Below are 27,742 nucleotides of genomic sequence, written 5' to 3'. Positions count from 1 at the left end.
GAGATGCGATTTCCATTTCAGAGGCCGATAGAGAGGGGTGGGTGAAGCCGCACGCGCGGGAGGTGGGGGGTCCGGTCCCGCCCAGCTCCTCTTAACCTCTGGAGAGGACCCTTAGATCTTCGAATGGGGATGGGAAGAGTAGGGTGCCTCGGGATCTGGGGGACTCAGATGAGACCACCGAGCTCTTATCTTTTGCCTGGGGCTCCACTCCGGCACCGTCCAGTCCGCCTTTTACAAAGTAGGGCGAGCTGAGTCCTGACTGGACCTAGCCCACAAAAGGCTTTAAGCAGCATCTCCACCCCTTACTTGCTGAGTGACCTTGGCTAAGTCCCCAAGTCCCTAGTTTCAGTTTCCTAAGCTTCGCAAGGAAAGACTTCCTAATATTGGTGAACGAGGACTCTGGACTTTTCAACCCCTCCCACCAGCACCGAGCAGGTGTCTTCAAGCCCCTCAAGGGGACCGGGCGCAGAAAGCATCGCCCCGAGATGCCAGAGTGCGGGTGGCGGCCGCAACCGGAGGCGCTGCTTAGCTGCAGCACAGAGGGTGGGTTTGTGACCCTCGCCCCTGCATCTCTTCCTCCCCAGGTGACCCCATCCTGTACCGCACCACCGGACCAGTCCGGGGCTCCGACCCAAGAGGAGGCAGGAGACAGGAGGGAGGAGGGGCCGGGAGGGCGCAAGGCGGGCTCACTTACGCCGGTGCTGCGGTCCAGCGTCCCGCCGCTGGCGGCCGAGAGCCGGGTGGTGTTGAGGCCCACTAGCGAGGGCAGCGTCTGGGACATCCAATTAGTGATCATGGCCATGGTGCTTAGCACGACCCCGATCTTCAGCAGCGGCACCGACATCGCGCCTCAAGTGGCCTCCTGCGCCCGCGCCGCGCTGGCGCTGGCTCCTGCGCCCCGGGCAGCCTCAGGCGGCGGGCACCACGGCGGGCAGGGGCGCCCGGCCGCGTCCCCGCGCCCCCTTCGCCCGCCGCCGCCCGTCCGTCTCCGCCGCCCTGTGCGCCCTGGCCATCGCCGCGCCGCCCCGGCGCTGGGAGGTGACCAGGCGGCCCTGCCCGGCGCGTGCTGCCCGCCCGCGCTGCCTGCCGCTGCCGCGTCCCGGCGCGCTCCGCTGCCGAGAAGGGCCACCGGGTTCTGAGCGCGGCGCGGGCTGTGCGCGGGGGCCGCGGCCAGGAGGCGGGGACACGGCCGGGCGGCGGCCGACGCAATCTGCCCAGGAAATGGGTGGATTTTTCCTCCGAGCTCCGGCTCCCCGCCGCCCCCTGGCTGCAGGCAGCAAGGTCTGCAAACTCGTTGGCCTAAGAGTTAGGGTCACCCAGGAGGACAGACAAAAACCTGCCTCAAACCGTAAAAAAATCCTCAAAATCTCTCATGGCACCCATTCACTGTCCTCCCTCCTCAGCTCTCTTGGTCATACTCATGACCCTGTCTCGCTGAAGCCCCAGCTCCACTCATGCCTGCTTGTGGCAAGAGTTCCCGGAAGGATGAACCACACCACCCTTACTGCTGGGATTCGTCTTCCCAAGCGGATTGAGTCACAGACAGTTTGGAGCTTCTCCTGAGCCCCATAGGAAAAGAAAAGCTCTTGTGGGGTCTCCAGTGCCAGCACAGGAGGAAAGAGGTGGCTACAAAGTGAAAGACACTGCCGGGAACCTATCTCTGAAGGAAGGGGCAGTTGGAATTCCTAGGGGTGCCATCCTGGGTTTCTGGAGCAGGTTTAAACAGAGAAGGGGCTGGTGTGCCTGCTATGCACAGTAGGGGGTGCAGGAGAGCGTGCCCACCTACCATCAGGAGCTTCTGGCAGCTTGGGGCTCATGAGGCACTAGAGAGACCACACCCCATGATCGCTCTGGACTCTGGTGTGTGCATTGCTGGATAGGGCGACAGGCATCTGCGCTGTGATCCTAAACATGCAGGCGTCTCTCTCAGAGATCCAGTTCAGGGGCAGGGCAAGCTTCAGCAGCATCTGTGCTAAGACCTGTAAGTCTCAGCACAACAGCACAGCCGACAAAACACCTTAATAGTGCTTTTGACTTTGCAGCAGCCTTCTAAGCGGAGGAAAGCCAGGTCCTATAGGCATTCCTCCAAGTTGTCCCAGCCCTGGGTAAAGAAAGACATCCAACTGCTACTGCAGCCTTTCCCACCTGGTCAATTATAGACTCCCTGGAAGGGGGTTTGGAAGAGATGTCAGGACAAAGGGAGACTTCCTGAGATCTGCCAAGAGGGGATGTGACACATTCCTAGGACTTAACTCTCTGTGTTCTGTCCCCATTTGCAGAGTAAACTTCAACGACAGCCAAGATGATCCTGGCCTGAGTGCTGGGTGTGAGGCCGGCTAGCTCAAGAAATCAATTGAAGTTATTTCTCTGGCTAATGCACAGCATTCATTGGTGCCTCTGGTTTGGGTCTAATGCCAGCAAAAATTACAACTGTTGGGGAAGGGCACCATCTCTCAGTGGAATCTGGTACTGCAGGCTAGTCACACCCAGTGGTCTTGCTGGATTAGGCAAGCACAGCTGTGTCTGTGTATTTTACACAGATTCAGGGCCACAGCTGTGTCTGCCCAAGCCATACATACTTGCTCCCCACTACACAGAAGTAAGGGGCACTTAATGTTTATCAACAATTCAAATCCAACCAGTCCAGAAAAGTCCCCTCCATCTCAGAAGTCACAGACTTTTATTGAATATCCAACTTGATGCAAGATACAAGGGGCAGCATGCTCCAAGCTCCTCGTCGGATGCAACATGGCTTTGTGAGGAACACTCCATGGCCAAGCATTGTTGAACCTTTCCTGCTGTCTGTCTGACGGGCAGATGTTCCCGCTGGAGGGAGGCCTCAAGTGACTGCTGTAGATGCAGACCCTGGGGTCAAACTGAGCACTGCTATGAACTTCCATGAGGTGGCAACCCAGCTAATGAGGCTTCCTGTGACTCAGCTCTCTCACCTGCAAAATGGGCTCAACAGCAGTAGCTTTCCTCTGTGAGGTGTCCTTGGGATAAAGGATCAGTGCAGGGACAAGCCCAGCATGCTGTGGTGACAGCTATTGTCACCTTTTCAAATGAAAACTGGGTTCAGCCAGCAACCTGTGCTGGGCAGGCTGCGGAGCAGGGCTTTGATGCAAGGTGTAATGCCCCTGAGCCCTCTGACATTTCTCTGGTGCCTGCTGTCAATCAAATGCCACGGAGAAGTGAAGGTAGCTCCCCATAAGCGGAGATACCTTCTGGGTGGGGGACCTATGGTAGGCATATAGCCATAATGGTTTTGAAGAGCTCCCAACTCTGCCTTAGGTTGAGTAATGTTCCAGGGTTCACAATTGCTGCCCTGAATTGAAGGAGCTTGACTTAGTTGGGCTTTTGAAAGGAAATGAAATCCAGGGCGTTCGTAACAATGAAGCCTGGGTCTGTTTAAGTAGTTCCAGAAATAAGTAGGAAGCCTTCAGTACCACTGACCGGGTACTCTCTTCCACCCTCACCAGGACAGGCAATGTGCCATGACTTGGAGATTTGACTTCCAGCTCATATTTCTTGCGAGACTGTGTGATGAGTCGGGGCTGAGGAGTACTAAATGTAGTTAATGCAACTCCCATAGAACTTGCCAGAGAGGAACTGGCCCAGAATTCCTGAGATCCCTGGGAACTAAGCTGACACCAAATGGCAAGCATTCACCCAGGGGGAAAGAAATACTGACCCTACCCACACTGGTGCTTGTCAAAACTGGTCATCGTTTCAGAATCTGCCTAAAGTGACAAGAGAACTAAAGAAATGCACATCTGATCACCTCATGGAGACCGTGATTGGAACAGAGGTGTACAGTGAAGACAGAACTTCCAGCTCCAGCCCACATCTGATTCGCTCTCACCAGAACACCAGCCATTTCATCTGGACCTGAACTTCTACATCTGCAGCCACAGCTGAACCTCTCTCACCTGCATCTGAGTTTTTCCACCTGCACCTGAGCCTCTCTTACCTGTATCTGAGTCTCTCGGCTTGCACCTGAGTCTCTCCACCAGTATCTGAGCTTCTCCACCTGCACCTGAGCCTCTCCACCTGTACCTGAGCCTCTCCACCTGAACCTGAGCCTCTCCACCTGCACCTGAGCCTCTCCAACTGCACCTGAGCAAGTCTCTCCACCTGCACCTGAGTCTCTCTAACATGTACCCGAGTCTTTCCACATACAACTTTTTCTCCACCCTACACCTCTGCTTCTCCACCTGGATCTCTCTACCTGCACCCAAGTCTCTACACCTGCACTTGAACCTCTCCACCAGCATCTGAGCCTCTTCGCCTGCACCTGAGCCTCTCTTACCTGTACCCAAGTCTCTCTACCTGCACCTCTCCACCTCCATCTGAGCTTCTCTACCTTACTTACCTCAGTCTCTCCACCTGCACCTGAGTCTCTCCACCTGTACCTCAGCCTCTCCACTTTTACCCGAGCTTCTCCACCTGTACCCGAGCCTCTTCACCTTCACCTGAGCTTCTCAATCTTCACCTGAGCTTCTCCACCTACACCTGCACCTCTCCACCTCCACCTGAGTCTCTCCACCTCCACCTGAGCCTCTCCACCTGCACCTGAGCCTCTCCATCTGTACCCAGGCCTCTCCACCTGTACCCGAGTCTCTCCACCTGCACCCGAGTCTCTCCACCTGCATCTCAGCCACTCCACTTGCACCTGAGTCTCTCCACCTGCACCCGAATCTCTCCACCTGCACCTCAGCCTCTCAGCTTGCACCCAAGTCTCTCTGCCTGTACCTGAGCCTCTCCACCTGCACCTGAGTCTCTCCACCTGCAAGTTAATCCCTCCCAACCCTTCCAGGTCTCAAGCAATGTCCTGCTCAGACTCTTTTTCCAGATTTGGCAGGAGGGTCAACTGTCCCTAAGGCATATGTGAGGGACATCAGGAAAAAAAAGAGTGAGTGCCATTGGATCTAGTGTGTCACACAGTATTTCCAGAAGTGATCTTTGGATTGTTGAAGAACATAGGAATTTATGTTAAAGCATCCATGGTGCCAGTCAACAGTCAGTGTTCCTAAAGTGAAACTCAAACCCAATTTTCACATGATTTCCCTTGAAACGAGAGCTCGCCCACATTTGCCACTGAATAATCATCACACTGACAGAGCAGGTGCTGCGCCCAGACACTCCTGGGGAGTTGCCATACAGGACGTCACTGGGTCTTCACAGAATGCCATAGGGGAGTGCTACCCCGAGCTCCAATGTGCATATGAGGTGCTTGGCTTTGGAAGTAGACCAGATATGGCCCAGGCAGAGTACTGAGATAACCCCAAATTGTGATAGTGCCTTTGCCCCTTTGGATGTCTTGGCCATAGTCTCCTCCTGGGTGCTGGGAGTGTGTAACCTATACAACTCTCAATCCTCATGACCTTTGGAAATCAGCTGAAGCTCTCTGCAGTTCTTGTTCTTGAAGCTGGTAAGATCTCAGAAGGCCTATGTTTTCATCACTGTGGTGACACTGTCTCAGGTCCTTATCCTTATGCCCTTCCCTTACTGGCCTTGGCTTGGAATTTGCACAAATGTATCAACAATCAGGAAACAAGAATGCGGACCTCCCTCCGTGGCCCAAGTTCTTCAGCTCTGAAGATGAGAACTGAGTCTACAAGTTAGACCAGGACACTTGCCCCGACAGCCCTCCTGCCAGGGACTAGCACATGGTAGACAGGGGGTGAGGGATCTAAGGATTCACCTGGCAATGATGGGGCACAAGGGCTAGGAGTGTGCAGTACGCCAGCACCACCTCACCCACTGCCAGAGAGCTGAGACCATAGGGCAGGAACCTGCCAGGCATCAGGGCCATCAGTGACCACTTGGTGGGACACAGGTCTCCTGCTCACTTCTTGATGCACTCTAGCAAAGGACAGTTCTGTAGGACAAACTCTGGGTGACACACTGACTAATAATAATGTCTATGTGGTCTGTTTTCAAATAGTTTGAGAGGAACAGGAGAGGGGAAGAGAAGAGGGGAAGAACAAGCTAGAAAGGACAGAAGAAGAGGAAAGGGGGTGGGAGAGAGAAAGGAAAGAGAAAGAAGAGCAACAGAGATGAGGAGAGACTGAAACAGAGGGACCGAGATAGAGAGATTGAGGCAGACATTGAGAAACACAGAGACACAACAAAGACAGACAGACAGGGATATAGACATCGAGACACAGAGAAAAGAAGATCGAGGCATACAGAGAGGGATAGAAAGACAGAGGGAGAGAGAAAGGCAGAAGCAGAGAGACAAACAGAAGTATTCCCACATGGAGTTACCTTCTTTCCCCTTCCCTGCCCTTTTGATCTTTCTCTGAGGCAGACAGAGCATTCTGGGAACGGGAAAATGAAATGATTGCTTTTAGCCCAGGACATTCTTCCAGCAGCCACAAGAGGCCCCACGGGCAGCCAGGCTGTAGATCCCCCACATAAGCCCATATGGGTCCTCCAGGAGGACAGATGGGTAGTGTGCTCTCCACCCCCACCTCAGCCTGACTCCTTGTACTCTGGACTACCGCCCACAGGCCAAAGGTGTAGGACCTGCCATTTAGCATATCTGAGCAGCTTTGGGGAATGCGGCTGTCTTGCTGCCCTTGCTCTCTGCCTGTATTATGGGAAGCAAGAGTGAGAGGGGTTGTCCTTCCCTGTGGCCCTGGTAGAAAGGCAGAGCTGCCAGGGCCAGCCCAGCCAGGGAAGAGAAATGCCCTCGGCCACCAGGAGCTTCTGCGTTTGGGGGTTTGTTAGCAGAGCTAGCAAGAGAGCTAATCCAGGGAGCTGAGATCCTCTCTCGTCTACTCTTCTACTCTGGTTCCAGCCATTCAAGTCTCCCAGTGACCAAGTGCTACACCTTCCTAGCAGAAGACTCCATGACTCTCAGTTGTCCCTGAGACAGTGCCCCCCACTAAGGCCGGATCTTGCGTGTTTCTGGTTCATGTGTCTGTACCTGCTCCCTGCTCATGCAGAGAGCTGTCTGCCATGCTGCCTCCTCAGGCCTAGCTCCTCTCATTAGTGTCTGTAGGAAGTCTTAGCCCCGGTGCCCTCAGTTTTCCTGTAGAACTGGAGCCAAACCATGGAAGTGGTGCCTCTCCATGGACACATTCCCCTAGGGGCTCAACTGCGGTTTCCAGGAGCTATAAACACTCCATTACCTCCGCCCCAGGAGAGAAGTCTCCGTAGCTGAGGACAGGCTGACTTCTCTGGCAGCAGCACCTGACCTAGATGTGAATTAAACTATGCATGATTAGAGACATCGCATTGACAAGGGGTATCCAGCAGGGAATGGAGAAGCACTAAGGGTGCCATACCTGCTCAGCCTGTGAACTCTAATGCTGTCAGGTTCTGTAAACCCTGCTCTTGAAGACACTGACACTCCAGGCTGGACTTTCCCTAAACCCTGTCCCCTCTGCTGCATAGAGGTCTCTCACTGCAGAGCCAAGGCTGAACTGTGAAGATTCTCAGCTACTGCTAACAAGGATTCTGCTGTCTTAGAAAAAACTCCTGCCTGAGAGTCCCTAGTGCCACTGATAGGCACAGGACAGTAACCAGGTCCTCTCCGTGACTGCCATACACACAGCCGAATCAAGAGACTAGACTCGGGCCAGGCAGTCCCGTGTAACGGAGCAGGGGCAGTCATGAATTTGGTGGGCACCAGGGTGCAGGACTCATGTTCTGAAGGCACAATTGCTGGAAAAGCCTCACTCCATTTGAGTTCTGCTGTGTTCTCTAAATGTAATCAGCACCCTGAGATGCACTGAGAAATGCACCTGCGTTCTCTCTCGGACCCTCAGACACCGGGCCCTTCTCAGAGCCTGCAGGAGAGCCATTCTGTAAACTGGGGGCAGCTCTGAGCAGGAACACAATTCCTCTGAGGTGAGATGAGCATCCACTCAGACCACTGGATTGGATAGGATTGTTTTAGGTAAGTAAGGTCAACCAATCAGAGATGCTGAGGGGGCAGCATCCTCCCATCTCTTCCTGGGATTCATCAGTCTCAATTCTCTCTCTCTCTCTCTCTCTCTCTCTCTCTCTCTCTCTCTCTCTCTCTCTCTCTCTCCCTCCCTCCCTCCCTCCCTCCCTCCTTCCTTCCTTCCTTCTTTCCTTTTTTTACTTAGTTATACAATATTTTGTCCTGTTTAGAGAAAGGGTCTTACTCTGTAGCCCAGAATAGCTTCAAACTCAAGGCAAACTTTCTGCCTCAGCCTCCTGAGTGCTGGTATTATAGGCATGAACCACCACACCTGGCTTCAGATTTTATTTTGAGATGGGGTTCTGGGTATCCTAGACTAACTTCAGACTCACCGTGTAGCTGACACTGAGTTTTGGAGCCTCTAGCTCCTACTCCTGGGATGACAGGAGTTCTCCAGCAAGCCCAGTTTTATATGGTTATACAGAACTCAGAAGGCTTTGTGTGCATGCTGGGCAAGCACTACACCAACTATGCTATATTTTGGGGTGCCAGTTTTTAAATCTCACCTATCTGTAACCAGGGAGCATCCTGGTCAGAACTGGAATCAGGACAAACCAATGGCTCGGAAGAGCAAGAGATAGCCATGTTCATGTCTGTAAAGAAACCACTCTTTCCAATTGTCACTCGAGAAGTGGCCATGGGCTTTAATCTAGGTGCAGAGACTAGCAGATGGTGTAGGCAGAAAACCTATTGGTGAGAAACTCCAAACAAAAGCGGATCACGTGTGGACGGTGCCGGTTCCTTTGAGGAGGCCTACATCATCCCTGCACTGTGCAAATTACACAGATCTTGCAAGTGATGGAGCCACACCCACACGGAGATTGGATGATCTAAATACCTGACATCCATTCCACATGGCCAGGTTCTACTTGTGACTTCTGGGATCTCAAATCACCTGAGCAAATAAACGCTGAAACTCCAAGGAGGTGCTGGACTCCCCTGTAATCCCTGACATTGCTTTAAGACTGAGCCCAGCCGGGCGATGGTGGCGCACGCCTTTAATCCCAGCACTCGGGAGGCAGAGGCAGGCGGATCTCTGTGAGTTCGAGACCAGCCTGGTCTACAAGAGCTAGTTCCAGGACAGGCTCCAAAGCCACAGAGAAACCCTGTCTCGAAAAACAAAAACAAAAACAACAACAACAAAAAAAAGACTGAGCCCAGACGCCTTGGCATGCATTATCAGATGCCCCTGGGTCTCTGAAGATGAGGGGACCCACCTGAGGCCTGAGCCTTAGAGGCAGGACAGAAACTCCTACCACGTGGTTCAGATCCTATGATTGCCCCTTCCTCCCTTCCCTGTTTCCCCTTGAATGCCAAGTGTCCAGGTCAGCATCTTGTCCACAGTGAGATAGCCATTCACAGCTCTGTACCACAGAGGTTGGTGTATCCTGGGGACACACCAGGAGCCTCCTCTTTCAGGTGCTTCATGACACAGAGCTGTTCATTTTTCTATTTTAGCAGGCACCTGAATTTTAGGTGTTAGGCAGATCTGGGGCTGCATCTCGGGCTCCCACAAACGTTACCTCCTCTCCGTGAGGCTTCGTGTCCTCATTTTAAGAATGAGGGCAACCCCAGGTCATAGGGACATTATGGTATGAAAAGTTAGTCCTCCTACATATTTCCTGGCAGGAGGATGTCACAGACGGCTAACTGACTTCCCAGCAGCCCAAGGCTCTCTCTGTAGAGCTTCTCTGTGTGTAACTATCTGAAAAAGAGAAAGGGGGAAGGGAGGTTTTTATTTTCCATCTCCCACCCTCCATTGGACTGCAGTGGTGACCTGCGTCATCTGGAAGTGGGACTAACTATGCTAGCTTGTACAGAAAGAGCATCCACACCCTCTCCCAAGGCCGGAAGCTGCCTCTTCTCCTCACCAGGCCAGCTCAGGCTCACAGCCCCCCCCCATCTAATTCAGCGGTAGCGTAATTAGTTTTGTATTACCTTACACAGCGATGTTAATACTGATTACAGGGCCTGATAATTTAGCAATAAATACTACCCAAAGCAGACAGGCACTTGCTCTTGATTGAGGAACACTGAGGTGGGAATGAGGAGCAAATTGCTCTGTGTGAGGGATTTAAAGTACTCTGCCCCCCCCCCCCCGTGGGGTTCGCAAGACTCCCTATCAGCAAGGTAGGCAGGCCCAGGTAGCAGAGTGATGTGTCTCAGGGGTCTAGCATTTGTGTTCAGAGGTTGTCACCAGCCCCTGAGGCAGTGCCCAGTGAGTGTGTTCTGTGTGTTTTGAAGTAGCATGTGCAGAGAAAGAGGCCAGTCCTACCTGACTTCCTGTCACCCTCTTCACACACACTGTGTGACGAAGGCAGATGAGGGGCTGGAATGAGCGGAAGGACTGTGCAGATGCACGGGGTGTCCATGGCACCCCCTGACTCAGGCTTACCGGGATTCTGAGGGGTGAAGTTAACATCACCTGCTCTGTCTCTACCCTTCCTATCCACAGAACTACCCAGGGGGAGCCAGGTGCCCGGTGCGGGCTAAGGCTTATTATAGCTGCAAGCACCTCCAGTAACCAACAGTCCATCAGAATCCGGGACCGAGAGCCAGTAGTCACTCAGTGAAGACAGAAATGGAGCAGCAATCACAGCCACAGTTGGCACAAGGGAAGTTCTATAAGCATGGGCAGCTTTGGCCTCACTAGGCTGCCGGTGACACTGCTCTGTTAGGGAAAGCCATGCTGGGCTGGGCGTGATGGCTAATGAGACACAGACCCCCAGCAAAGTTGCAGAGTATGGGGCCCAGGAGGGAAGGTTTCTGAGTCCTTTGCCAACAGCAGCCTCTGTAGCTCCCCTTTCTTCCTGCATCCTCATCCCTATCTGCCTGCTAGGGGTCACTTGGAAACAACCCTAGCACCCATCTGGGGTGTCACCCGTCTCCCTAGCTTCTTCCATTCTCAGCTAGAGCACTTGACACAGACAGTACTTGGGCTAAATGACATGGCAGAGCCTGGCATCCTCTCATAAAGTGTATTGCCCCAGATGATGATGACGAAGACTTGGATTGTATGTGCCCATAAGCCCATATCTGAAGGGGTTAAATCCAACCAGCTGGTGGCCAAGAAAGATTTGTTATAGACTAGGGCTATTGAGTAGAGCAGATGTAAGGATGGGACAGGGGGTTTGTGGGACAGAGAAGTCCATGAAATCATCTCATTTAATCATCCTTGTTCTAAAGAGATGGAAGGTCAGACTCAGAGAGGTTGAGAGCCGACGCAAGGTCACCTGGTCACTGTTTAGTGTGACTAGAGTAGAATAAAACCCTCTAGTTCAAGGTCATCGCTGCAGAACTTTCCAACCCTTCTTACTTAGCTCCAACAGACCATGCTTCTATCTAAGCAGAAGCTTGGGGAGGGCTGTGCATGGGCCTGGAGACCAGGAGCTCCAGTGATGCTTCCAACCCAGGACTGAAAAAAGAAAAACACAACCCAGTGCCCCCACTGAAAGGCTCAAGATGATGTCACTGACACTGCCCTCAAAGAGCATGAATGTCAGCCTTTTATTGAAAACCACAGAACAAAAGCCACACCACGCGCTTTCTGTCTGAGAACAAAGTTCACGAGGGCCACAGCTTTGCATGGAGCAAGCTGTCAATCAGCACTTGGCATTTGATTGAGCGGATCGCTCCTGAGTCAGCTGCTGGGAGAACAGATGGCCCAGCACGTGCTCCATGCCCCACCTGCCTGCCTAGATCCCAAAGGCAGCCCTTGTAATGGGTCAGATTGGCCAATCTATATCTGGCTGGTTCTCTTCCCCACCTGTACCAGTTCACACTCACTCCCCCGGGATCTTGGCCCTCAGTGTTTGGAAGAGCTGAAAGCAAGTGAGGCTGTGGGGAGCAGTTCCCCTGCCATGGGGGGGGGTGGCATACAGATTCTTTTGGAGGCCCAAAGGTGTTTGAGTAGTGTGTCTTGTCACAGTAGAATTGAAAAAGCAGATTTCCAGGCAGGGATATCCTAAGGGACCAACTGACTCAGTGAAGCCTACACTCACGTCTCAGGTTGTCACCACTGACTACAAGAGCCACCTGTCCCCATCCCAAAGGGGCTTCTGACCACAGAACCTAGGCAGAGGCATCTGAGCCTCCCTAGACTCAACATGGTTGGGTGGTTTGAGAGATCTTTGTTCATAAGACTTGGTGCTAAAACCCCATCACCTTCAGGGATAATGGGTTTGCCAGGCAATATTCTACAAAGGAGACTCCAGAGGCTGGTCTGAGGAGGGCAGGGTTAGCAGGAGAAGTGAGGAGGGAGTGCTTCTGGCTGTCCTCAAAGGAACCTCAAGGCTCAACCTCTAAGAGAAAACCTAGGCAAGCAAATAGCTTCATTGTCTTTCAAGCACTGTGAAGGCTTGGGACCGCGGGAGCTGACCAGGGTCCTGAAGTCAGCCTTCAGGGAGGGAGCCTCTTCTGAGGTTCAGAGATGCTGGTACTGAGTGTGTAGAGGTCTGCTGAGGACCCTTGCTGGAGAGCAGGCTCTGTTAGCACAGATGGGCAAACACCACCACAGAGACAAAGTTTCTAACTGAAGTTGAATTAAAAGTTTCTCCCGTTAACAGTGAATGTTTGAAAAGACAGGTAGAGGATTTAGGGAGGAAAAGCTTGTAGCCAGAGGGGGAAAAAGCAATTAAGGCCAGAGGGACTACGGGAACAGTCTTTCAACACCACCCAGTACCAACAACCAACAACCATCTTTATGCCAAGATATGTCAGTCAGTAAGGCATTGCCCTTTGTAAGGTTAACCCACTGAGAAGAAAGATTGGTACATGGATTTGTGTGTGTGTGAGAGTGTATGGTATGTATGTGTGGTGTGTGTATATGGTGTGTGTATGTGTGTATTGTTTGTGGTGTGTGTGTATGTATGTGTTTGTGGTGTGTGTGTGTTTGTGGTATGTATGTGTGGTGTGTGTATGTGGTGGTGATGGTGGTGGTGGTGGTGGTGGTGGTGGTGTGTGTGTGTGTGTGTGTGTGTGTGTTCAGTCATCCATGCCTGGGCAGCACCCTCCTTCAGGCTTTCTCCAGAGTGGTCAAAGAAACTCCTTCCCCAGAGTTCGACGAAGACCCTCTCTATGTGTAACTGTCTGTCTGTCCAGAAAGCTCCAAGTAAAAGGTACTGAGGGGAAGTGAGACAACAAATCCCACTGTCATGTCAAGTTTGAACTGTGTGTCCTGGACAAAGACAACCAAGCCAGCAAGGGCTTCCAGGTGAACAAGGGACGCTTGTTCTGTCTCATTTTCCTCCTGCTCTCTGGCCTCTCCTCTCTCCTTTGTTTCTGCTTTCTTTCTGAGAGATGGATAGATAGTCCATGCAGCTGGGGTTGGGACCAAAAGGTGGGCTGTCATCCACATCCTGGACTTCTGACTGCCAAAGGTGGGGGGGGGGGCTCCACTCAGATCAAGACACAGTGGCACTGCACAAAGGGCATTTTAATGTCACTCCCAAGCAGCCCAAAAGCTGGCAGGCTCTTTCTTGGGAGCACAAGCACCCTAGTAGCAAAACAACCTCCCAGCTGGGAGCTCACAGCCTCCCAAGCTGCAGTTTTAAAATGGAGAAAACCCCCGCAGAGACACACTCCGGTCGGTACATTGTTCTGGACAGATGAGCGCTGGGCATCTCCAGCCGTCCCACATGCACCCAGCGCATCACTCATGCTTCTAGCCGCGTGTGGCCACAGCCCCCAAATCCTCCACAATCAGCCAACAATGCACCCCAGCGCCTCGCAGCTGCCCTTCCAGGGCTTAGTGGCACCATGCCCACCGTATAGAGAGTAGCGTTGTTCCCAAAGGGACAGACGGGCCACCGAGGGGGGTGTGTTGGGAGGCAGGAGTACCTCCGCTGGCAAGAATGCCTAGGGGCTTGGCTGTCGCCTCTGTCTTCGTTACCACATGACAAACCCAGGAAACGAAGCCCCCAGGTTGCCCTCTGAACTTCTCAGCAGGAGTGGGGAGGTGGTCTTGGGAAAGGGGCTGCTGTGCCCCGCAGAACCAGCGCTGCAGTAACCCAGTCTAGATCAGCCCGCACCCTTCCCTCAAGCCCGGCCGGATGGCACTCCGGTCCCCTCCTCAGCCCCAGCCCCGGGGACAGCTCCCCGACTTTGCCCGGCTCTCGGTGGCCCTGGCAGAGGAAAATGGCGTTGGTCACACGTACTTGGGTGAGTTCGGTGCCCATCACCAGGAGGACCAGGAGGCTGAGGAGCTTCCGGGCCGGTTGCATGTCTCGCAGTCGCTCCGACGTCCTGGCGTGAGGGGCCTGGGTGCTGGCGGCTGGAGGCTGCGGGGACGTGGACGCGCTCCTGGCTGGGGCTGGGGCTGGGGCTCCGGCCGCGGCTCGAGCTCCGGCGGCGCCTGCTCAGCAGCCGGGGCGGGCGGCGCGCGGGTTGTGCTGCGCCGAGCCTCCGCTCTGCATATTTATGGTCCCGGTTCCGGAGCGACAGCCTCTCGGGCAGGGCTGGGCCGGCGGGGCGGGGGCTGCGCCTGCTTCTCCCCGCGCGCCAGGCGGGTCCCCGCGCTACCAAGCTCGGCGGAAAGGCGCGCCCTGCGGAGCTCGGCGGCGCGCCCGGGCTGCAGCGATGCCAAAAGTTTGCTCGGTGAGGGGCGCGGGCGGGGGTGGCGCCGAGGGACCGGCGCGCCTCGCTTGGGCTGGGAAGGGAGGAGGGAGGGCGGCGGCCGGCGGGGAGGCAGGCTGGGACAGGATGTGACATCAAAAAGGCGGGGGAAATTGAACTGGGCTAGACAACTCCATCCCGGCGGCCTTAGGCCAAGGGGAGCTCTGGAGACCGGTCTTGGGAACTCATGTCAGGGACCACTGAGTGATGAGAGGATGATGACCGGAAGCGTCGCGGATGGGTGGAGCGGCATCCTCAGAGGCCGAGCCCGCAAGTTGCACAGGTGGTCCCTTCTAGGTGAATACCTTGCAGGGTGGCAAGGGTATTTCCAGAAACAGTGGGGAGACAGCTCACCCGAGACTGGGAGAGGCCATCCCATGGCCATGTAGGTTAATCAAGAAGGGGCTGAAGTTTGAGTAGTGAGAGGTGCGGTGTTCCATACCTAGGTGGGGGCTGGGATGGGGATCTGATCTTGTGTCGGTTTGTGTGGCATCCACATACACGCTCTGGGGGGTCTGTTCTTTCTTTACCCCCAGATATCTTGCTAGAGCCATAGGTCAGGAAAGGAGCACCCAAGAGGGTCCAAAAAAGAGTCCTCCACCTTGGTTGGGGCTTCTAGACCCCTCTGGACCCAACCTGTCCTTGTTCCTTCTCTTGGTCCCAGAATTCTCCAACTAAGGTGAAAATGCCCTTTTCTCGTATTCTGGTACCCAAAGCGAAGACTGTAAGGAACTTGTCTTGGAGCCAAGCTTGTCCTCCACTTAAATGGTGCACTTTGGGGGAGGAGTCCCCAAGGAGACCTCTGTTTGCCGAGACCTTCAGGCTGTTGAAGGCTTTGGAAGCCTCTCAGCTTCTTTGTTCACGCTGTTTCGTTTTCAGTCTTTGAAAATGAACTCTATAAAGAAAATCCCCACTAGCAAATAGTGAGCGGTGAGGGGATGTGGTCCCGTGCTTCCGTACTACAGGTGAGGACACGGGGGGGGGGGGGGGGGGCTCTGGGGTGGGACCTACCTAGGTAGTTCCAAGCAAAGTGGGCATTAGTTTGCTCCTGTGTGGGCCTCAGGAGGGCTTTGGTAGGGCCACTCCTTGAGTTCCTGAGAGCAAACTCTAGCAGGGAAGTAGGCCTGATCTGTTCTTTGGATCATGAGTAGGCCACAAGATGGCCCCTTTTAGGTCCAGTGGCACGAGAATAGTGTCATTTGATATCGGTTGTTCGGTGGCTGGGTGAGGTTCATCCCCATGGTAATATGTGTCACATGCTCTTCCTTCTCAGTGTTGAACAGTGTTTCATGGGTGTGGCTCTGGGGTGAACCTTGTTTCTCTGTCTGTCTGCTTCTTTGGGTGTTACTCGCATGTTTGGATAGTTCCCTTCCCGGATCCTGCAGGAAGCTGCTGTGAAGTTGGATGTAAACACCTGTCTCAGGTGCTGCCTTCAGTTCCTAGAAATGGAGTGGCTGGGCCAGATGGCTGTAGCATTTGAAAAGTAAAAATGGGCCGACGAGATGGTTCAGTTGGCAAAGCACTTTCTGCAGGAGCATGGGGACCTGAGTTTGGATCCCCAGCATTCTTGTAAAAAGTTCTGGCAAGACGGCATTCCAGTGCTGGGAAGGCAGAGGCAGATGCGCCTTGGAAAGGAGATGAGAAATTCCCAAGGCTGACAGGAGGGGAGTAAGGAATGGTCACTGAGAACAAGTCATGTTTGGGGCCATGAGAAAGGTTTTGAAGACGGGCGCAATGATGCTTCAAATGTTATATATTGGATATATTCTTACCCCAATAAAATATAATAGGCCCAAAACCCTTGACTTGACTAAATTAATCAGATTAATTAATTTATTTTTATGTATTTCTCTCTCTCTCTGTGTGTGTGTATGTGTGTGTGTGCGCGCACGCATGTGTGCACCATGTATGAGAGTCCCTGCAGAAGCCAGAAGAGGGCATTGGTTTCCCTGGAGCTGGAATTACAAGTGGTCATAATCCTCCTGATATGGATACTGAGAACTGAACTTTGGTCTTCTTGAAGAACAGCAAGCACTCTAAATGGAAGAATTGTGTGGAATGGGTGTTAGTGTTGATAAAACTTGCTTTTAAAAGTTACTAATGCAATCTAGGGATATAGGTCAATGACAGAGCATGCACAGAGCCGTGGGTTCCATCCCCAGCAACACACACACACACACACACAGAGACACACACACAGAGAGAGAGAGAGAGAGAGAGAGAGAGAGAGAGAGAGAGAGAGAGAGAGACTTACACATAGTTTTGTTGCATGATTTAAAAAATAATACAACGAAGACAACATCAAGAAAGCCCACCCCAGAACCACTGAGGTACGACTTGGTTCTTACATGTCTATTCTTTCATGCACATGAACAGAAGACAAGCAACTCATTGGGCGTTTGTGGTCTTTAAGCCACACAGCCTAGGTTCTGATCCAGCTCTGCCTCTCAGAAGCTGCTGTGATCCTGGTCATTTCTGGGTGCCCCACGCATCCTTGCCAGTGAAGTGGGTGATCAGCTCCCCACTCTGTGTCCACCCAGTGGAGCAAGGACACTAGTGAGAGTCCAACACCAGCCTGCCTGGTGTGAAACAGGGATGGCTGGAAACGGGAAGAGAGTGCAGTTGTCCCTTGTATGTTCAACCTGGAAACTGTGTTCCTCAGCACAAGGGTGGGAGGCTTTACTATATCTTGTACACACTTCCTGCATGTTTTATCTCCTTGCTTACTTTAGTCAATGTTTTCAGTTTCATTTTTTCTAATTTTTAAGATTTGTTTGTATTAGTTTTAATTACACAACTGTGCAGGTGAGCGCAGGTATCCATGGAGGACAGAGAGAGTGGCAGATCTCCTAGAGCTGGAGTTACCTGGTTATGAGCCACCTGAAGCAGTCGCTGGGACCTAACTCCAGACCTCTGAGAGAGCAGCAGTGATCAGCAGGGGTTCTTAACAGCTGAGTCTCTCTAGTCCCCTATTTCAATTTTTGAAATTTTATATTTTTAATTGATGCATAGTTCCTATATTTCTTCCCACATACTGCCAGTCACCTCTAGATTGTTGCTAATACTCGGTGCAATGCAAAACTATATAAACATGATTACAATGTATCATTTAGCCCTCTTCTGTAACCTCCCATTCCTGGGGATTATCTTCCGTCTGTGGACTTGGGGACCTACAGAAGACACAGAGGCCAACAGAATTACACTGTAGCTGAATATAAAGCAAGAGGAGAATAAAGCAGAGCCAAAGCTGCTGGCTTTCCTCGAGTTCATCATTGCGGGGGTGGGGAGGGGGTGGGGGGTGGGGAAGACATCTATGCAAATGGCCACTGGATGAGGGCTTGTGCATCTCCACCCCACATCTTCACTTGGACTGTGTGTTGAAGGCTAACAGCTCGCATGCTCAGTTTCTCCTTCCTTTGGTCCTCAGTGCTCCACGCCTGGTCCTTCTCTGAACTTGCGCTGTCAAGGTTGAAACCCGTGCTGGTTAGCCCTACTTCTGTGTTAGGCTGGATGCAGTGGTCACCCTTCCTGTCCCACTGCCCACTGACTTCTTTTGGACCCACCTTATCTCAGGATAGCCCAGTCCTCCAAACTGCCACACCTCATGCAACTCTCCAGACACAAGGCTTTCCTGCTAAGGTTCAAGGTCTCCCACAGTCTCTCCATGCCTGCCTTGAATCTGACTGGTCTCATTCATGACTCAGTGGGTGCCCAGTCACCAGGCTACCAAGCACTGGGCCAGCTTGGTCCGCCCCACTTCCTAGCTCCCTAACTACCTCACCTGCTGTCTTCCTGATGGAGCAGCCAGCTTGCCTGGTGTGCCTCCTCAGGACACCAGCAAATCGATATGCTTTGTACTCCTTTAAGCTAGGCTTCCTGCTACCACTGAGCCTCATTATAATGTGACAGAGTGTTGCCAAGGTAACGGCACTAACTCCCTGTCCTCTCTTCGAATTCCTAGCAAATGGAGCCTGAAACCTTCCCAGCTGTCCAGCTTCGATGGACTTTGGCACCAGAACCAAGACCAGAGTCTTCAGATGGCCAGCTTCATGTTGTCATGGTACAACTGAGCTAGGTACTCAAAGCAGTCTGCTATCCCCAGGGCTCTGCTCTGCCTCCTCTGACCAAGCTTGTTAAGTTGGGTCTTGTGAATGGCATTTGTTTATTCGAAAAGTACTATTTGAGAGGTACTCTACCTAGGGCAGGCTGGAGAAAGGCTTAATGGCAGATGGGCTCATACCAAGGACAACAGACTTGGGTATTATGAGCAGCTGTTTCTATCTGGAAGTTATTGGGGAATTATGGGGTGTCTGCTTTCACCCTGTATGTCATGTGCTGTTTCTGCAGGATTGATGGCTATGGTCATGAAGGCGCAACCCATCACCCCAATTATTTGCAATTTTCAGCCCCTCTTCTGGGCTAATCATGAGACAGAAAGATACTTGTTCCTGTTGAACCCTTGGCCTGAGGAAGGACTGGGATGCTTCCCTTCTCTGGATGATTCTTGCTCTACCTAGCACCATGATGCAGCATCTCCTGCCTAATCACTAACTTTCTTGTCCGCCTGGCCACACAGGCTGTGTTAAGCCCAGCTGCCTGTCCCCCATCCCCTGCTCCCAGATAGCAGAGCAGGCACTACAAACTCTGTTCCCACTTTGATGTCCTACCCTCCCAATGCAAGGGTACCAGGGGCTTCCAGGAATCGTTTGATCCCCCTTCTCACTCAAGTTCACTCCCTCCAACCCCCAACTCTATGTTCTTGTTACTGTGGGGAAATTAACTGGGAGCCCTCTGGGGAGCCTACTGCCTCACCTCATCTCCACTCTGTGACCCCCCAAGTCGGGCCTTCCTCCACTTCATTCTATAGATAGTTAAGCTGTGGCCCAGGAGACCAGCCTCTCATCTCCACTTGTTCATTCCTGTCAGCAACAACACATAGCTGGTTGCCCACCTTCAGCAAAGATTCACCCCCGTTCCTGCCAGCATCAGCCATGCTCCCCTCCAGGGATGCTCCAGTGCATCCCTGGCTGAGTCTGTTGCTGCTCCTCCCAGCCTCCTTGGTGGCAAGTCTTGTTCCTCAGGACCACTCCGGAGGAGTTTACCGGCAATGTGTACAGTCTGGTAATGGCTTTATTGGCAGTGTCTCCACAATGGCCATCACCCACTCCATGGATCCATGACTGCCTCTGGACTGGGCACAGCTTTCTTTTCTATGCCTTCAGGTCCTCTTAGCCTTTCTCAGCTCTTTGTGGTCTGACCAAGCTGCCATCATTAAAGACTGAGGTGACCCAGAGTTGAGGCCTCAGCTCTCCATGCAGAATACTCAGCCCTCCCCTCAGTGCTCACATCCTTTCATGCCTCTCTCTCCCCTGAATTATAGACTCACACCTGGCCTGCAGCCGACAGCTTTCTTAGACTGAATAACTCCCAAGCCTGCAGGTCCACTCCCACCAACTCAGCTCTGCCCAGCTCTTTCCCGTTCCCACCAGCAGTGAGTTTGTTCTTCTATTGCTATAACTGAGCACACAGGAGCTCAGCCTGGCTCTCAGAGACCCAGGATCTCTTGGTCCTCACAACCAGCCCAGCGGCAGATCCTGTGGCTCCCAAGCATCAGTGTTCCTAGCCAAAGTCACCTACTTTCTGGTCTTCATATCTTCCCATCATTTTTAAATGTTTTTTTTCTGTTTTATCTATCTATCTATCTATCTATCTATCTATCTATCTATCTATCTATCTATCTATTATTGTTTGTTTGTTTGCTTATTTATATTTTATTTATCCAGACAGGGTTTCTCTGTGTAGCCTCAGCTGTTCTGGAACTCTTTCTGTAAACTAGGCTGGACTCCAACTCAGAGATCTACCTGCCTCTGCCTCCTAAATTCTGGGATTATGGCGTGAACCACCATTTCTGGCATGTTTATATATATGTATATATGTGCATATGTATATACATAGATATAATTTTACACACACACACACACACACACACACACATATATATATATAATTTGATTTTTTCATCTTATAGCCACCTTTGTCACGTGCCAGAAACCTTTGGTTTCAGACACTCAGAGTTTCCTCCATGCTGTGGCCACGTCACTCCAGACGAGGGGCAGCTAATACCCTCAGCCTCTCCCTCTGCCAGAACACCTAGATAGGCCTCTGCAAGTCAAATGGCCCCTGCCTCCCCTTCTCAATCAGGTTTGCATTTCCATTTGGGCTCATTTTCCCACACAGCGGATCGGCAGTTGTACCTGTAAGGCTTGGTGGCTTTACAGGTGGGAGGGGGGAAAGCAGGAGTAGAGATACAGACACAGAGACACACGGAGAGACATAGAGATAGACAGAGACAGAGAGAGACACACAAAGGCCGACGGTAGAGAAACAGAGAGAGAACCACAGATATAGACAGAGAGGTAGAGACAGAGAGACAGAGAGAGGCACAGTGGAGGCAGGAGGATGGTGTGAGGTGAAGATGGATGGATTTGAGGCCAGAGTGTATGACCTGTGGATTCTGTTGTACGAGAAGGCAGACTTTTTTGGGGGGGTCAAGTAGGGAGGGAAGGGATCTGTCTGGCTTCCATTTTGGAACTCTTATTTTCAGTAGAGTGGGGAGTTTAAGTGGGGCCCCCTGAGGGCAGGACATCATCCTGGGAGCACCAAGTTGGTTCATGTGAGGTGTGGCCACTCTTGGGGGCCAGAAGAGCTACAGAAGAGTATTGGAGTGTGTTGTTCTGATGAAGGCCAGGGCTGGGGTGCTGGGGTTGAGGTGGGCTAAGGGAAGGAAGGGAAACTAGCTAGTTTACACACCCTAGTTTGAGGCTCTGGGTGGACCATGAACAGAGACAGCAAGAGAAACAGGGTAGGGAGAAGGTCCAAGTCCATTTCACTGGCTTTAGAGCCAAAAAGAGGCTCTGAGCAGGTTTGCCTGTGGGATGTTGAATGAGGAAGCTGAAGCCTCAGACAAGCTCAGCACCAAGGGAACTCAATGGACTCCCTTTGCAAAGACATTCACCAAGACCAGAAAGCTCCAAAGGACAGGCAACGTAGACCAGCTGTGAACTTCTCGTCCCCTGAGAAGAGACTGGATGGGCATTTCCAACAGAGGTCCCTTCATGGACACCACCAAATCAGGGCCATGGGGCAGCCCAGACCAGAAAAAGAGATTCAGGGTGCGCTTGACATTGTCGCTATATATACTCCATGGGCTTCTGGAGATATCTTCACACCCAACAGGCTTGGCAGAAGGTTCAAGATTCCCCAGCAGTGGCTCAGAACACCATTACTTAGTGACCGGTCTCTACCTCTTCACACCAAATCAGAACCTGATTCTCCGATGTCACCCTTACAGCGGGTCTTCGCTTGGTGACCCGGTTCCTGCCTGAGAGCACAGACTCCCAGCAGGAAGCAGGTAGGGTCTGAGTAGTTCCCACAGTGGGTCCGCAGGATAGCAGGTTCTCCTGGATGAGGGGAGCAGGAAGAAGACAAGGTTGTGCTGATCCTGTCACCAATCCCGGTCTCAGGACTATGTGTGTATTTGGCATATTTGCGGGGCACACATCCTCACTTCTATATTTGAGCTCCCCTGCCTCCACCTTCTTAAGCTGAGGAAGCAGAAGCTCAGGAGTGTGAAGTCTCTGCCTCAGGTGTGGCAGAGTCTTGTTCTGCAGGCTTCCAGGGTGCACGCTTTCCCCTGCACCATACAGCTTCTCTTTGATTTGGCCATTCCCCTACCAGGACTGGACAGCTGGATGCTGTTTCGGGATCCCACTCTTGCAGTTGTGAGTTTTCAGGGTACAGGAAGAGAAGGGAGCAAGTTGCTTTACTAAACACAAGCTTGTGCCAGGCGCTGAGCTGCGCGTCTCCTTCTTCCCTCACCATCTGAGCTAGGCACTCAGGGGGAAACTGAGGCAGACATGAGGGGAAGTACCAACTCAAAGTTACAGTACTGGGAAGTATCAGAGGCTTCCCTAATTCCAGGCCCCATAGAATCCCGTCCAGGCAGGATTTTCTCACCTACAGCTCCTTTGCTTTCATGGGGATCTTACCTCAAAGGTACACAGGGTACATCTGCAGATAGGGTGCGCAATAAGCCTGGAACCTCATCTGCCGCCTTCCTTCCTGGGGCTTCGGGTTAAGGACAAAGGCTATTTGTTCACAAGCTATTAAATGCACTAGTGATGACCACTGGTATAGAAAAACGCAAAAGGAGATAAGACTCAGTCATTCCCACTGTCTTTATTGCTTGTGTTCCATGTTCTGTCAGAATTACTCATGGGGGAGTGGGGAGAAAGGGGAGAGGTAGGTAGAGGGGAGAGCCAGAGACACAGGAATCAGAGCGGAGACACAGAGCAGAGAGAGGAGACAGAGATAGAGGAGAGAGGGGGAAGGAGACAGAAACAAGAAAGATAATCAGGGGAAAGAGAGGTGAGAGACAGGAAAGAGTGGAGAAAGCGGGGAGAGAAAGAAGGGGAGAGAGGAGAGGTGTGGGTGAGATAAGAGGGATATCTGTATCAAGCCCGCTTCCAGGAGCAAGCTCACAGGACACCTTGGTGTGGCCAGTGGACAGGAACGAAGCTGGCCATTGACTGACCTTATTTGTTTCCAGGTCTCTAATATGGAGAAGTGAGAGCTATACCAAAGGATCAAGCGAGGACCCTCCTGTGGGCTTTGGCTCCCCAAGTGACTAGCCAGAACCAGTACCATGTTTACTTACAATGCTCAGAGGGCGCAGATTCATGAGAAGTGAGGACAGATGTGACAGCAAAGGTCTCTTCCTCCTTGGCAATATGGTGACACATCTCTGGCCATGGAAAGGGCTGTCTGTGGTAACATGCTGGGACCAGGTTGGCTTGGCACTATCATATAATCTTGCATAGAAGAAACCCCCACCCCAGTCCTCTAGGTGGAGGCTTGATGACTATGCTGGATCTGGGACTATCAGCCGTTGTCACCAGCATCTCAGGCTCCCTTCCCCAAAGCCTTCCCAGTTTGCCCACCCTGGACAGGAGGGGTGGTCAGTCTGCTGGGGTCTACCCTTGTCTCCATACATTAGGCTTCATCCTTCTAGCTAGACCTGCCTACACCTCTTGGAGGGCTGTCTGGGTTGGCTCAGGTTATCCTGTTGTTAACTAGAGTTTTAGGATCGCAGCCCAGGGCTAGCAAGACAAACTCAGTCAGCCCTCAACAGGGCCAGTTAAAGAGAACAACACCAAAAACAAGAAGCAGAGGGGGTTTTATTCAACATGATCACATTGGAAGACAGATAAAGTGGTTCAGTGATCCCCCCTGCCCCAAGTCCATCTCCAGAGTCCTGGCACAAGGTTCAGGTTTAAATAGAGGGTAAGTTCTGGTAAAGGTGTGGTCCCCATCACCAACCTGCCATTATCTCTCCTACAAAGTTCTCCCAACTGTCATGACTCTCCTCCCAGAGACATCACCCCATCCCCCAACTCCCGGCTGTAAATGTCACCAGGCTTCAGCCTTTTCCTTTTTCAGCATGAGATACCTGGAGAAATTCCAGTTCCTTGGGACCTGTTGTTTACATAGCCTGAGCTGAATGTCATTTCTGGCAGGTCAAGCAGGCACCAGGAGATAGAGGCAGCAGAAGTATCCACACGGGACTCCATCTCCCTGTCTGAGTGCCTCCTTCCTGGATGGAATCAGACTTTGTAGTCTATGTGAGTCGTGTTTCCCATGGCTGTTCTTCCTTCCCGTGGGGCTGAGGCATGCCCCTTATCTGTCTAAAGTGGCTCAGGACGATTGCATCTGTCGCACATCTGTGGCTTTGATTGGGTCGGTTGGAACCACCTTGGGCCGTAGCCTGGCTGCCCCAGCAACCTCCTGCCCTCCTCCCTGGCTCATGCTGGTCCCCGTGACAGTTACTCTTTTCTTTGTCTTCTTTGTGATTATCCAAATGTCCTCACCCGAGAGGGAGGCAAGGAAGGGTCATCTTGTTACCAGGAGCCTACAAGAGATAACCGCTCAGACACAGTTTATAACCAACTGGAAGTCTTTGTTCCGGCCAGCTGGGACTACACATATTTGAGAACCCAAATGTAGCCCCGAGCTTTTAGACCAAGATGCTTTTAAAGACAAAACCCACCTCCTGGTATCTCACTCAGCAGTGCAGCACGAGTAATAAAAATCCAGAGACAGAAATTGGAGTTCAGCTCGAAAACCAGAAAAGCAAAGCAGCCAAGCCACTAGAGAAGTCTTACTTCTACCAAGGCTGGGTGACCACAAACTGAGCAGCCTAAGCCTCTCTCTCCTCCCATTTATATTCCCTCTAGTGCTGGGATTAAAGGCATGACTCCCTAGGACTGGGATTAAAGGTGAGCCCCCACCACTTGGATTTGTTTCAGCATTGATCTTGTGTAGCTCAGGGTGGCCTTGAACTCACAGAGATCAATCGGCCTCTGTCTCCCAAATCCTGGGATTAAAGGTGTGTGTCAGCATTGCCTGACCTTTAGTGGCTTTAGCTTTGCCTCTGGTCTTCAGGCAAGATTTATTTACCGAATAATATAACAAATAATATTCTGCTGCACAGCAGTTGCAGGGGGAGTTTTGTGCAAGCAGCCAGTGTAACAGAAGCTATGAGAATCAGTTAGCTGGGGCATCATGGTCCTTGGGTAATTTCTCACAGATTCTCCATCAAGGAGATTAAGTTCCAGTTAAACCTGAAATGGCCTCAGTAAGAATACAGGAAGGAAGAGCCTGCACTTTCTCGCCCTTTGCTTCAGGGGGTCATAATCTTAGTGAGTTCTAAGATTTCTTTTCATATTGTGGGTACACATATCTTTTGTCAAATACAGATTTTGAATGTTCTTCCAACTCTGTCCTTTGCTTTGTTTTATTTTGATTAACTACTAATGAATTGGGTCTGTGTGTTCCCCAGCATGTGTGAAGGTCAGAGAACAGCTTTTGCTAGTTCTTTCTCTCCTTCCACCAGTAGATCCCAGAGATCAGACTCAGGTTGCTTGGCTTGGTGGAGGGCACCTTCGCCCACTGGGCCCTCTCTGTCCTGACATTGTTTTCTTAGTGGAATTTCCAAAGCCCAAAGGTTTGAACTTTCCACCCAGCCCCAGTGTATCTGTTTCTATTTTGAGAGTTGTGCTTTGTGACCAAAATAGGACATTCTTGCCCCTAAGATGGGAGGGTTTTTCTCCTGAGCTTTTGTGGTTCTGGTCTTTGCATATGAGGTAGACCGGGGTTGATGCTGATCAATCATCCTGCCTCCGTTTTGGACTTGGAAACCATCTTATAGCAAAATCAAATGAGGTTTGTTCCTGATTACGACTAACTCTTTGTTTTTCAGGATTAAGCTATGCTCCTCTTCTAACCTTAAATACAAATGACTCTGTCCTGCCTGTTTTAGGCAATGGCACCCGTGCCTTTGTTTCAGGAGGTTGTTATGACCAACTTGTTCTGCTTATGTTCTGCCTCTTAACCCCGCTTATTTGCCTGCCAAATTCCCCATTTGGAAACCCCCCTATTCCTGAGCTATAAAAACCCTATCTTTCCTGTGTCCAAAGCTGATCTTGCCTTAGGCATGTACATGAATGAAGTTGGCTTTAATTTGGTCATGCTTTGGGTCAGTGGCATTTCTCCTAGTGAAATTAATAATACCTAGTTCCTCTCACATTCTCTTCTACTGGTACAGGAATATTTGTCCAAGTGGCCTTCCTCCCAGCTGGAGACATAGTTGTGCCCCATGGAACTTCTGCTTAATGTCACCTGTAGGAGTGCTACTGGACTCTGTTAAGTGGCGTAGGTTTATATGGGGTGCCCTTTTCCAAAGGTATATATTTTTAAAAATTCTTTGTGTGTGTGCTCACTCCTGTGTGCATGCATGAGTGTGGGTTCACATATACCATTGTGCAGGTATAGGGGTCAGAGGACAACCTAATGTTGGTCCCACCTTACACCTTGTTGAGGCAGGCTCTCTTGTTTAACTTCTGCCCCCCCCCCCCCAATTTTCCAAGGACTCTCTCATCTTTGCCTCCCTTCACACAATAGGAACACTGGGATCATAGGCCTATGCTACTGCATCCAGGTTTACATGGGGCCTGGGGATTTGAACTCAGGTCTTGGAGTTTGAGTGGCAAATGCTTTATTCACTAAGTCAACCCCCAGCCTCTTTACTATAGTTATTATTGAGACAGGTTATCACTACATAGCCCTAGGCAGCCTGGAACCTTCTAAGTAGTCTGGGCTCTCCTTGAACCTACAGAAATCCTCTACCCCAGCCTCCCTAGTGTTGGGATTATGGGTGTATACTGAAAGGATTGGGATGAGGAGGTTCCAAGACACAGACAGATCCCTGGGGAGAAAGGAGCTTATTAGAAGCCTTCTCACTATCATGGACAAACAGGCACGGGGGTGATGGTATGGTGGTGGCTCCAAGGCGAAACAGGCCCCAGTGCTGGAGACAGATGCAATGGTGGGGGCTCTGAGGGGAGGAATCAGAGCCTACAAGGCAGAGTAGAGTCTCTTCTTCCACCTCTCTGAGGGTGGTGAGGTTCCCTGCCTGTAGCCAGGCTCTCTGATTCCCAGGCAGGAGGCAGGGGGCAACGAACGGGTGAGGAGTGGGATACGTAGCCACTCTTTGGTGTAAACTCACTTCCCAGCTGAGAGACCCTGGCACCAGGCAGTCTGTGATCGGGGGACTCACAGAGGCTGTCTCAGGGTGCCTGCAGGGTGTGTGTGAGAGGAGAATGGCTGCTGCAGGCATTGTTGCCCCAGCAGCTGGATTCTGATGTTATGTTCTTACCTGTACCACCATACCCGACTCTCTGCCTTTGTTACTGCATGCTCATGGTGAGTCTTGATGCCCAGTGGTTTATGTACTTCAGTTTTGTTTGGGAAAACATGGCTTTGGCTAGAAGTCATTTCCATTTGCATCTCATCCCCTGTCTGTCAGTTCCTCTAGAAGGGTTGCTGGGGTTTCACTGACTCACACTGACTTCTCCCCTATGGAGAATCAGCTTGCCCAGGGCTCTGGAGTCTCAGGACACAGATGGGATCTTAGTTCTGCTTTCTGGAGGTACAGTTATCTTCTCTCGGCAATGCCCGTGACTGTCTGGAGCACGAATCACCTGCTTTGTTAAATTATCCTTCTGTGCTCTTGGGTGGTATTCTCACAGGAGGCTTTAAACCTCCTTTTCTAATTGT

General features: G+C 51.8%; 1 protein-coding gene across 2 annotated transcripts in view; it reads right to left on the bottom strand.

Annotated features, from left to right (window-relative positions):
- The window catches only part of Olfm1 (olfactomedin 1), a 37,624-nt gene extending 23,446 nt beyond the window's left edge, over window positions 1-14,178 (bottom strand). Inside the window, exon 1 of one of the 2 annotated variants that reach the window (XM_038337058.1) lies at window positions 14,113-14,178. In XM_038337058.1, the coding sequence (XP_038192986.1) occupies window positions 14,113-14,178 (66 nt within the window). Of the gene's footprint in view, window positions 1-694; window positions 845-14,112 lie in introns of those variants that run through there. The other variant, XM_038337057.1, reaches the window with a different exon arrangement.
- Between the last annotated feature and the right edge of the window lie 13,564 nt (window positions 14,179-27,742).

Source organism: Arvicola amphibius, chromosome 7 (assembly GCF_903992535.2).
Source record: "Arvicola amphibius chromosome 7, mArvAmp1.2, whole genome shotgun sequence".
NCBI classification, from domain to species: domain Eukaryota; kingdom Metazoa; phylum Chordata; class Mammalia; order Rodentia; family Cricetidae; genus Arvicola; species Arvicola amphibius.
The sequence above is the reverse complement of the archived record's forward strand: the minus strand, read 5'-3'. Positions and strand labels throughout refer to the sequence as shown.